At 39.2% G+C, this 12,328-nt stretch overlaps 1 protein-coding gene across 1 annotated transcript in view; it reads left to right on the top strand.

Moving 5' to 3' along the window:
* Positions 1 to 12,328, top strand: part of CFTR (CF transmembrane conductance regulator) — a 207,158-nt gene that overhangs the window by 113,027 nt on the left and 81,803 nt on the right. The window contains exon 15 of the mRNA XM_055420807.2: positions 936 to 1,064. Within this exon, the coding sequence (XP_055276782.2) occupies positions 936 to 1,064 (129 nt within the window). The remainder of the gene's footprint in view (positions 1 to 935; positions 1,065 to 12,328) is intronic.

Raw genomic sequence — 12,328 nt, 5'->3', positions numbered from 1 at the left:
ATGAATTTCTCAAACTGGATTCTATAAATTGAATGGTAAAGATGATCACTTTGACTGATAATAGTATTTGTTGATTGCTTCTAGTGCCATGAACATAGAATAGGAGGGACCTGTCATTATCCTCATTTACAGATAAGAAAACTAAATTTTAGGGAAGTTTAGCTGCCAGAATTCAAGCAGTTCCTAGGAGGGCAATGGTAGAGTCCAGTATCAAAACCAGCTTTATTTGACTTCAAAAATCTTTATACCTAACCAGTGTGCCATATTCTGATTTCATAGGGTTCTTTTCTCTGAGGTTCTAGTGCTTCTGTGAATTTTGTTGGTAATAAAAAGCTATTCTTTCCTTTTGAAATATTTGGAATTTCTCTCTTTCAAATTATTGAACTATAGCTCTCAAATGACAGATGAAGACTGAGGGTTAGATTTATATAACTTAAGTCATAGTTGGGAAAGAGAATCCTAGCTACTACGGAATGTACAAGCATCAGGCGGCCTTCAGATCTATTGGAAGACCACTAGAGCTGGCAAAATTCCAAACTGTATTTTTCCATGGACCCCCCAAATAAAAGAGTTAAATCAGGGAGATTTTGGAAGCTTCAATTCACTAGTACCATTTATTGATAAATTTGTGACACTGTTAAGCATTAAAATGGTAAAATTGTCCAAAAACAATACAGTTGTATTATCAGTGATACTATGTTCACAGTTTAAAGAATTGCAGTGTTTCTCATTTTTGTAAAATTCTATCTTGCTCCAGTTTTACTGGCTGTGAAGTGACATAGCCCGTGTCATTCATAATGGTTTATATTCATTGAAATTCACTTAGTTTCAGATAGTAATATTTCTTTATTTCCTCACATTCAAAGTAAGACCGCAATTGTAGTGTGAAATTGTATTCCCTCGTTGTAATAACCAGGATTTTTTTTTTTTTACAGGATTGCTTTTTTGATGATGTGGAGAACATACCAGCAGTGACTACATGGAACACATACCTCCGATATGTTACTGTCCACAAGAGCTTAATGTTTGTGCTAATTTGGTGCTTAGTCGTTTTTCTGGTTGAGGTAGGAATTTTCTATTATAACATATTAATGTGATTTAAAGTTAATTGGGAATAGTTTGGAAGGACATATATATGTACACACATGTATACTTATGTATACTTGTATGTGTGCATGCGTGCTAAGTTGCTTTAATTGTGTCTGACTTTTTGCAACCCTATGGACTGTAGCCCGCCAGGCTTCTCTGTCCATGGGATTCTCCAGGCAAGAATATTAGAATGGGTTGCCATGCTCTCCTCCAGGGGATCTTCTCGAGACAGGGATTGAACCTGTGTCTGTTATGTCTCCTGCATTGGCAGGCAGGTTCTTTATCACTAATACCACCTGGGAAGCTTGTATACGTGTATGTGTGTGTTAGTCGCTCAATCGTGTCTGACTCTTTGCGACCCCGTGGACTGTAGCCCGCCAGGCTCCTCTGTCCATGGGTTTCCCAGGCAAGAATACTGTAGTGGGTTGCCATTTCCTTCTCCATACATATAAATAAATATAAGTGTATATGTATATATGTAATTTTATATTGTAAAATTATTTTGTTACTTCGTACATAGTATATAAAATATACTTAAGCACATATCTTCTATATGAAGAGTTTTTAATGGAGTCATTCAAAACCTCAAAGTAGATGCTCTGTATGAATTGAAATTAACAAAGAAAATTATTTGTACTAAATTTTAAACTCATTTGACTCTTATTAAATATGCTGATGATGAATCACCACCTTTAAAATACTACTTCCTCACAAAATTAAATAAATATGTATTAGTGGCTTGCAACCATTTTAAACAAGGCTTTCAAAGATTCAGATCACCAATTTTCTTCAGAATTCTTTTGTTTTCACGCCACCATTGTGATCTCTTTACCATGCCCCTGGAAAAGAGACACATCAAATCACCAGGTTAAAATAAAAGAGGGGGTAGTACATCACCAGTTCAGTACCAGGTAAGAGGTTTCTGAATCTGGTTGGTGGATGAGGTTTTTCTCTAGGTCAGGAGGAGCCACTTAAATGTCAAAAGAGGCTTGGCAGAGGATGTCTCTGGTACAGTGGCTTTGAGGCAGGATGGAGAGTACCCTTTGCTTGTCTAGAGGAGGCAATTGTAACTCAAAACCAGCCAAGGGCTTCCCATAAGGAAATCTGGGATCAGTTTCGCTAAAAATTATTTAACAACATAAGATGAAAATACAGATTTTTTTTTTCCTGTAAACATTTTCTACTTTTTTAATGTGGGTCATTGATTAAAGTAAAACAAGCAAATGAACACTATGTGGGCACAAGGAAACACCTCTGGATTGGATTCAGCCTTGTATGACCACACTAGGTAAATCTCAGAGGATACTGCTGGATGTCTCCTATTGTAGAGCCTGAGTCCAACATAAAGACCCAGGTTGCCTTCAGGGGAGATATGACTTGGGTGAAGCATTGCCTCTCCTGACAGCATATAGTTCTATGCATACATGAAACCCAAACTTAAAACCCCATCACTGCCTTCTTGTTGTTTAGTCACTGAGTCATGTCCAACTCTTTTGTGACCCCACGGACTATAGCCCTCTAGGCTCCCCTGTCTATGGGATTTCCCAGGCAAGAATACTAGAGTGGATTGTCATTTCCTCCTTGAAGGGATCTTTTTGACTCAGGGATTGAACCCACATCTCCTTCATTAGCAGGCAGATTCTTTACCACTGAGCCACCAGAGAAGTTCCTGTTGTCTTATTTGGCTGTTTAACCTCAATTAAGAAGTCTACATAAAGTGTTATCACTCTTCCCTGACCAAGTAGTGGAAAATATCTAAAGGTATATAGCAAAAGTTTTATATAACACTTTACCTATAAAGTGTCGGTTTCCATTTGATCTTTGAGTTTCGATGATATCTTATCTTTTGCTCTCCTATTATTTCTACATTAATAAAACAAATGGAGGCCAGATGTGAGGTACAGTATAGCAGAGTGCAGCCTCTGGAATCCGACTGACCTGGCTGTGAATTTTAACTCTGTGTTCTTAACACTATTAACACTGAACAAGTTAGATAACCTCTCTTGAGCCTCAGTTTCCTCATCTATAAAATGAAGGTTGTAATAGTACCCATTTCATAGGTCATTTCTGTGAGTGAAGAGATGATTATAAAGCACTTACTGTCGGGCTTGGCACATAGTGAGCAATGTTAGTTGCTATTCTGACTAATATCCTTAACGTCTATCATTATTAGAAAGCTCAAGCTAATTTGAAGCAAACAAGTCCTCAGCAGAGATATAATGAAATTTTCAATAATCCCTTTTATACTTTAACGAAAATATGGGGCTGAGTAACCTGACACTCTCATATGAGTAACAAATTACATTGAAATGTATTTTTAATTTACCTCATTAATCTCTGCCAGTTATGCCAAATGACCAACATTAATGTGAATGAAACTCGTTCCTGTGTCACATTTAATCTCAAACCAGCCCTTTGTTAATAATTTGAACCCCTTCATTGAAGATTAACATTGCTTGAATGTCTTTAGTTTTATGAGAAAAAATGGTTCTATCTGAATGTGGTAGTGATTTATATTCACTTACAAGACCCTTGCCCATTCAAAGCTATAGAGCTGAACTTATACACCTTTCAAAACAGTGTATAGTTAATTAATTAGTGACTGAGCATTGAGCCACTGAGCATATGTACAATATTATTAGCTCACTTACTCAAGATGACAGTGGTCCTTTGTCTTCAGGCTAGAATCCAAACTACAACACAGGATGTAAATGTTGTGTAACTTCCCATTATTAATTGAACTCTCACAATTATTGCAAAAACTTGTCTTTTTGTAGGAAAAAAATTGATAATGTAATTTTCTAGGCAAGAAATAATAAGATAAATGATGAGTCTTTTGGGGTCAGTGTCCTGAATGCATTTCCAATTAACTGACTCTCAAAATTTTGAATAACAAAAACTTAGTGATAGTAGACAAATAGTGACCATTTTCATTATGTGCATAGGTATACAGCTAAACAAATCATTCAGATGTTCACAATTCTCTCATATTCTTTGAATCAAAATTTACATAATTTTTCTTTTCAACTAAGCTCCTTTCTTGATACCAGTGGGCCCTTTCTCATTACCATTGAAATATCTCGTGTGTGCTTTGCATCATAGTACAGGTACTAATCCAGGAAGATAGTTTAGATCTTTTAAACATTGTTTAATAGAACTTCATACTCAACATGATCAGAGACCCAAAGAAAAGTTAAGATCCACTTCTTCCCTTGTGAAAGTGATGTATCCATTTTTAGTTTTCACAGGGGCCATACTTCAGTGCAGATTTGTAGTATATATAATTATAATTTTAATTATATAAAATTATAATTTTATAGAATGGGTTTTTACAGAGTTTTTTTTAAATGTATTTATTTTTAACTGAAGGATAATTTCTTTACAATATTGTGTTGGTTTCTGCCATACATAAAGATGAATCAGGCATAGGTATACCAGGGAACATTTCATGCAAAGTGAAGGACAGAAATGCTATGGACCTAACAGAAGCAGAAGATATTAAGAAGAGGTGGCAAGAATACACAGACAAACTATACAAAAAATATCTTCATGACCCAGATAATCACAATGGTATGATTGCTCACCTAGAGCCAGACATCCTGGAATGTGAAGTCAAGTGGGTCTTCTGTGCATTCTCGCTACCTCTTCTTAACATCTTCTGCTTCTGTTAGGTCCATTTAGTTTCTGTCCTTTATTGTGCCCATATTTGCATGAAATGTTCCCTTGGTATCTCTAATTTTATTGAAGAGATCTCTAGTCTTTCCCATTCTATTGTTTTCCTCTACTTTGCATTGTTCACTTAAAAGGCTTTCTTTTCTCTCCTTGCTATTCTCTGGAACTTTGCATTCAAATGGGCATATAGTTCCTTTTCTCCTTTGCCTTTAGTTTCTATTCTTTTATCAGCTATTTGTCAGGCCTACTCAGACAACCATTTTGCCTTATTTCTTTTTCTTGAGGATGGTTTTGATCACAGCCTCCTGTACAGTGTTACAAATCTCTGTCCATAGTTCTTCAGGCACTCTGTCTTTCAGATCTAATCCCTTGAATCTATTTTTCACTTCCACTGTATAGTCATAAGGGATTTGATTTAGGTTATACCTGAATGGTGTAGTGGTTTCTCTATGTTCTTCAATTTAAATCTTAATTTTGCAATAAGGAGTTCATGATCTAAGCCATAGTTAGCTCCCAGTCTTATTTTTGCTGACTGTACAGAACTTCTGCATCTTTGGCTGCAAAGAATATAAACAGTCTCATTTCGGTATTGACCATCTGGTGATGTCCATGTGCAGAGACAGTTCTTGTGTTGTTGGAAGAAGGTGTTTTTTTATGACCAGCATGCTCTTTGGCAAAACTGTTAGCCTTAGCCCTTCTTCATTTTGTACTCCAAGGCCAGACAAACCTAGACAGCATATTAAAAAGCAGAGATATCACTTTGCCAACAAAGGTCTGTGTAGTCAAAGCTATGGTTTTTCCAGTAGTCATGTATGAATGTGAGAGTTGCCAAGAAGGCTGAGCACCAAAGAACTGATGCTGTCAAATTGTTGTGCTGGAGAAGATTCTTGAGATTCCCTTGGACAGCAAGGAGATCAAATCAGTTGATCCTAAAAGACATGAAACGTGAATATTCATTGTAATGATTGGTGCTGAACCTGAAGCTCCAAAATACTTTTGCTGCTGCTGCTGCTGCTGCTAAGTCACTTCAGTCGTGTCCGACTCTGTGTGACCCCTTAGACGGCAGCCCATCAGGCTCCCCCGTCTCTGGGATTCTCCAGGCAAGAACACTGGAGTGGGTTGCCATTTCCTTCTCCATGTGTCAGTGAAGTTGCTCAGTCATGTCTGACTCGTAGCGACCCCATGGACTGCAGCCTACCAGGCTCCTCCGTCCATGGGATTTTCTAGGCAAGAGTACTGGAGTGGCTTGCCATTGCCTTCTCCGATACTTTTGCTGCTGCTGCTGCTGCTAAGTCACTTCAGTCATGTCCGACTCTGTGTGACCCCATAGACGGAAGCCCACCAGGCTCCCCCATCCCTGGGATTCTCCAGGCAAGAACACTGGAGTGGGTTGCCATTTCCTTCTCCAATGTGTGTGAAAGTGAAGTCGCTCAGTCGTGTCCGACCCTTAGCGACCCCATGGACTGCAGCCTACCAGGCTCCTCCATCCATGGGACCCTCCATGCAAGAGCACTGGAGTGGCTTGCTATTGCCTTCTCCGGATACTTTTGCTACCTACTACAATTAGACAGCTCACTGGAAAAGACTGATTCTGGGAAAGATTGAGGGTAAGAAAGGAGAAGAGGGCGACAGGATGAGATGGTTGGATGACATTACTCACTGAATGGACACGAGTTTGAACAAACTCCAGCAGATAGTGAAGGACAGGGAAGCCTGGCGTGCTGCAGTTCATGAGGTTGCAGTCAGGCATGACTTAGCTACTGAACAACAACAAATTATCAATAGTGTGTTAATTTATTAAGTGAATCAGTATACCTTTATATTTTTGTGCTGTTTTCTTTATGATAGGATAGTATCGTCTGTTAAGTTCTTAGATATTGGAACCAAGGATACAGGCTTTAAAATTTCTATTATGTTGGTCTCTCTAGTACTCCCATTTGGCAGTGCATCATTGACTAGATAGAAAAGAAATGCAAATAATAAAGTAGGAGGCAGTGCCCACCTTTTCTTTTGCAACAACCAGAGGATATTATTGTTGCCTCAAATAACTAAAGATCATGTTTAGTCCTTTTTTTCCTGTGTTTTAAGAAATGTGTTAGAGAACTGCTTTGTACTATTCTCATATGACTTCCTCTCTGTTTCTTTTTTTAAAAGTATTTTATTTTTTTACAATTTATTTATTAATTTTTGGCTGTTCTGCGTCTTCATTGGTGTGCAGGCTTTTTTGGTGCGTAGCTGTGGTGAGTGGGGACTGCTCTCTAAGTTGCAGTGTGTGGGCTTCTCATTGCAGTGGTTTCTCTTGTTCCTGATTGCAGGCTCTAGGGCACAAGGGCTTGGTAGTTGTGGCTCCCAGGCTTTAGAGCACAGGCTTAGTAGGGGCTTCCCAGGTGGCTCAGTGGTAAAGAATCCACCTGCTGATGCAGGAGACAGGAGTTTAATCCCTGCTCTGGGAAGAACCCATGTGGGCGGAGCAGCAAAGTCTGTCCTCTTTGTTTCTTAATGAGGAATCCCTCAATATATAATATGCTTCCATAATACCTTAATGATAGTTATACCTTTATTGATAGTAATACTTTCAAGGCAGTATTGCTTAGCAAGGGTCTCTGTTTTAGGGCATGATTTAACCTGCAAAGCTTTGAAATCTGTGATTGTCTTGACAAGGTGTCACTTTACTCTTACTGCCTCTTACTTTTCACTCATTCATTCAGCCACTTATTCATTCCGCACATATATTTCAAGTTCTTTCAATATGCCAAGCATGATTCTATATGCTCCATATACAGTGAAGAACAAAACAGAACACACCAATGGATTACACCAATGTACTTATGTTTACAGTGTAAACAGAATTCATAATGCTGTGTTCCTTTGGTGAAAGCTCAAAATGCCAATACTGTTTTAATAGGTCTTCATTTATACACAGATCTTCTTGTGTGGCTTGGAAGGTAGCTCTGAATTCCATATATGTACAGAACTTATGAATTGGTTCTGGTTCTTTATCCTACATAAAATGTCATTTGCATTTTAAAATGTTTTCTATGTGATTAGTATATAATTTCTTTCTGTTTAAATAATTTTATGTATAATTATAAATAAAATTATATAATTTCCATTTTGTATTTAAATGTTTTAAAATGAAAAACATTTGTGTTTTTTAAGTATCCTCTTATTCATCCCTTCCTTTGCTTATTAAGGATAGATTTACTGAATGCCTACTGTCTCTTGGATATTGTTATAGTCACTAAGCTAAGCATGCAATGGGAAAGAGGACAGATGGCTCCTCCTTGATCTTATGAAGCACTCTCTGAGGGAGAAGACAGGTGGTAAATAAATTTTGATGGAAATAATCATAGAATGTAGTGAGTTCCAGAAAGAGATAAATAGTGGGCTAAAATAAAGCAGGGCAAAGAGGACAGGAAGGTCTTCCTGAAGAAATGACATTTAGTTGACACCTGAAAGATAAAAAGTACTCAGACATGCAGAAACTGGGGCAAATACAAAGGTCCTGGAAAAGTTTGGTGAATTGTGGAAAGTGAGTGAAGGCCAGAACATTTGGAGGAAGGGGAGAAAGTGGTGAGTGGCATATCATGTGGTGACATTGAAAAAGTAAATCAAAACCAGGTCTGCAGAAGCATTCACTGAAGAACTTCAGTTTTATTTTAAGTGCAATCAGTTCAGTTCAGTTCAGTCGCTCAGTCGTGTCCGACTCTCCGCGACCCCATGAATCACAGCACGCCAGGCCTCCCTGTCCATCACCAACTCCCGGAGTACACTCAAACTCATGTCCACAGAGTCGGTGATGCCATCCAGCCATCTCATTCTCCGTCGTCCCCTTCTCCTCCCGCCCCCAACCTTTCCCAGCATCAGAGTCTTTTCCAGTGAGTCAACTCGTCGCATGAGGTGGCCAAAGTATTGCAGTTTCAGCTTTAGCATCAGTCCCTCCAATGAACATCCAGGATTGATCTCCTTTAGAATGGACTGGTTGGATCTCCTTGCAGTATAAGGGACTCTCAAGAGTCTTCTCCAACACCACAGTTCAAAAGCATCGATTCTTCGGCGATCAGCCTTCTTCACAGTCCAACTCTCACATCCATACATGACCACGGGAAAAACCATTGCCTTGACTAGACGGACCTTGGTTGGCAAAGTAATGTCTCTGCTTTTTAATATACTATCAAGGTTGGTCATAACTTTCCTTCCAAGGAGCAAGCGTCTTTTAATTTCATGGCTGCAATCAGCATCTGCAGTGATTTTGGAGCCCAAAAAAACAAAGTCTGACACTGTTTCCACTGTTTTTCCATCTATTTCCCATGAAGTGATGGGACCAGATGCCATGATCTTTGTTTTCGGAATGTTGAGCTTCAAACCAACCTTTTCACTCTCCTCTTTCACTTTCATCAAGAGGCCCTTGAGTTCCTCTTCACTTTCTGCCATAAGGGTGGTGTCATCCGCATATCTGAGGTTATTGATATTTCTCCCAGCAATCTTGATTCCAGCTTGTGCTTCTTCCAGCCCAGAGTTCCTCATGATGTACTCTGCATATAAGTTAAATAAGCAAGGTGACAATATACAACCTTGACGTACACCTTTTCCTATTTGGAACCAGTCTGTTGTTCCATGTCCAGTTCTAACTGTTGCTTCCTGACCTGCATACAGGTTTCTCAAGAGGCAGGTCAGGTGGTCTGGGATTCCCATCTCTTTCAGAATGTTCCACAGTTTATTGTGATCCACACAGTCAAAGGCTTTGGCATAGTCAATGAAGCAGAAATAGATGTTTTTCTGAAACTCTCTTGCTTTCTCCATGATCCAGCGGATGTTGGCAATTTGATCTCTGGTGCCTCTGCCTTTTCTAAAACCTGCTTGAACATCTGGGAGTTCACGGTTTACATATTGCTGAAGCCTGGCTTGGAGAATTTTGAGCATGACTTTGCTAGCGTGTGAGATGAGGGCAATTGTCCGGTAGTTTGAGCATTCTTTGGCATTGCCTTTCTTTGGGATTGGAATGAAGACTGACCTCTTCCAGTCCTGTGGCCACTGCTGAGTTTTCCAAATCTGCTGGCATATTGAGTGCAGCACTTTCACAGCATCATCTTTCAAGACTTGAAATAGCTCAACTGGAATTCCATCACCTCCACTAGCTTTGTTAGTAGTGATGCTTTCTAAGGCCCACTTGACTTCACATTCCAAGATGTCTGGCTCTAGGTCAGGGATCACGTTATCGTGACTATCTTGGTCGGGAAGATCTTTTTTGTACAGTTCTTCTGTGTATTCTTGCCACCTCTTCTTAATATCTTCTGCTTCTGTTAGGTCCATACCATTTCTGTCCTTTATCGAGCCCATCTTTGCATGAAATGTTCCCTTGGAATCTCTAATTTTCTTGAAGAGGTCTCTTGTTTTTCCTATTCTGTTGTTTTCCTCTATTTCTTTGCATTGATCACTGAGGAAGTCTTTCTTATCTCTCCTTGCTATTCTTTGGAACTCTGCATTCAGATGCTTATATCTTTCCTTTTCTCCTTTGCTTTTCGCTTCTCTTCTTTTCACAGCTATTTGTAAGGCCTCCTCAGACAGCCATTTCGCTCTTTTGCATTTCTTTTCCATGGGTATGGTCTTGGTCCCTGTCTCCTGTACAATGTCACGAATAGGAGACCTTTAAAAGCCTTCATTCAAGGTATGATATGATTTTTTTATATTTAAAAAAATCACTGTGGTACATGGAAAATGGATTGGTTGGGAGACATGAGGGAAGGTAGGAACATCTGTTATGACAGGAATAGATTGCTCTTATTAACTAGGCTAAACAGCCACAGTGTTCAGACCTTTAAGGCGTATTTAAGTCTGCAGATATTTCAGGGAAATATTTTAGAGTATCTACTTTGAAGCTCTTTGAAGTTCTTCATGATGGACCATCAGACCACCTTACCTGCCTTCTGAGAAATCTGTATGCAGGTCAAGAAGAAACAGTTAGTACTGGACATGGAACCACAGACTGGTTCCAAATCGGGAAAGGAGTACGTCAAGGCTGTTTATTGTTACCCTGCTTATTTAACTTATATGCAGAGTACATCATGAGAAATGCTGGGCTGGATGATTCACAAGCTGGAATAAAGATTACTGGGAGAAATATCAATAACCTCAGATATGCAGATGACACCACCCTTATGGCAGAAAGTGAAGAGGAACTAAAGAGCCTCTTGATGAAGGTGAAAGAGGAGAGTGAAAAAGCTGACTTCAATATCAACATTCAGAAAACTATGATCAGGCATCTGGTCCCATCACCTCATGGCAAATAGATGGAGAAACAGTGGAAATAGTGAGAGACTTTATTTTCTCGGGCTCCAAAATCAGTGCAGATGGTGACTGCAGCCATGAAATTAAAAGACTCTTGCTCCTTGGAAGGAAAGGCATGACAAACCTAGACAGTGTATTAAAAAGCAGTGATGTCACTTTGCCACCAAAGGTCACTTTGCCAAGCATGGTTTTTCCAGTAGTCATGTATGGATGTTAGAGTTGGACTATAAAGAAAGTTGAGTGTTGAAGAATTGATGCTTTTGAACTGTGGTGTTGGAGAAGACTCTTGAGAGTCCCTTTGCAAGGACATCCAACCAGTCCATCCTAAAGGAAATCAGTCCTGAATATTCATTGGAAGGACTGATGCTAAAGCTGAAACTCCAATACTTTGGCCACCAGATGCAAAGAACTGACTCCTTAGAAAAGACCCTGATGCTGGGAAAGATTGAAGGTGGGAGGTGAAGGGGATAGCATCAGGAGGTTGGATGGCATCACCAACTCAATGGACATAAGTTTAAGCAAGCTCTGTTAGTTGGTGATAGACAGGGAAGCCTCGCCTGCTGCAGTCCATGTGGTCTGAAAGAGTCAGACATGACTGAATGACTGAACTGAACTGAAGTTCTTCATGATAGAATGTTGGATCATTATACCTCTTTTGGTTATATTCACATTTTTTAACCTTTTCTATACCTGATCTTGGCAGTGTTCTCTTTTCATGCCTATTTTCTTTTGTTGTGAGTATGAGACTTGTACTGGCCAGGTTATGTAATGGTACGTTCCTCCTACTTCTTGAATATATTCTTGCTCTAGTTTTCCATCACATCTTGTTTTTGAAACCATACTGTTGGGGTTTTACTACATACATGATCACCTTTATCTATCACATCTCCAGGGATGTTTACTAGTTCATTTATCATAATAAGTCTTTCAGATATAGGCACTTGGCTTATATTTGAATATGTATATACTATGGTACTCTAGTCCCAACATGCCATTATTTTTTAAATCATACAGACAAATCATCTATATAATTTAAATCATAATCTAGCTTCTAAATACAGGCTACTAGTTTTTCATTTGTAGTCATTTGCAAAGTCTGTGAGTGATCATGTTGACTGTCCATGGATCTATCCTTAGAGAACACTGTCATCAGGCTCCTGATGTTTAGACAGGTACAAAATAAGTGTACGCAGGTGGTGAGTATGTGCACGCTCAGTGTGTCCAACTCTTTGTGACCCCATGGACTGCAGCCCACCAGGCTCCTTCGTTCATGGAATTT

The sequence above is a fragment of the Moschus berezovskii genome, chromosome 3 (genome assembly GCF_049115385.1).
Source record: "Moschus berezovskii isolate FMDL1 chromosome 3, NW_MosBer_1.0, whole genome shotgun sequence".
Taxonomy (NCBI): domain Eukaryota; kingdom Metazoa; phylum Chordata; class Mammalia; order Artiodactyla; family Moschidae; genus Moschus; species Moschus berezovskii.
The sequence above is the reverse complement of the archived record's forward strand: the minus strand, read 5'-3'. Positions and strand labels throughout refer to the sequence as shown.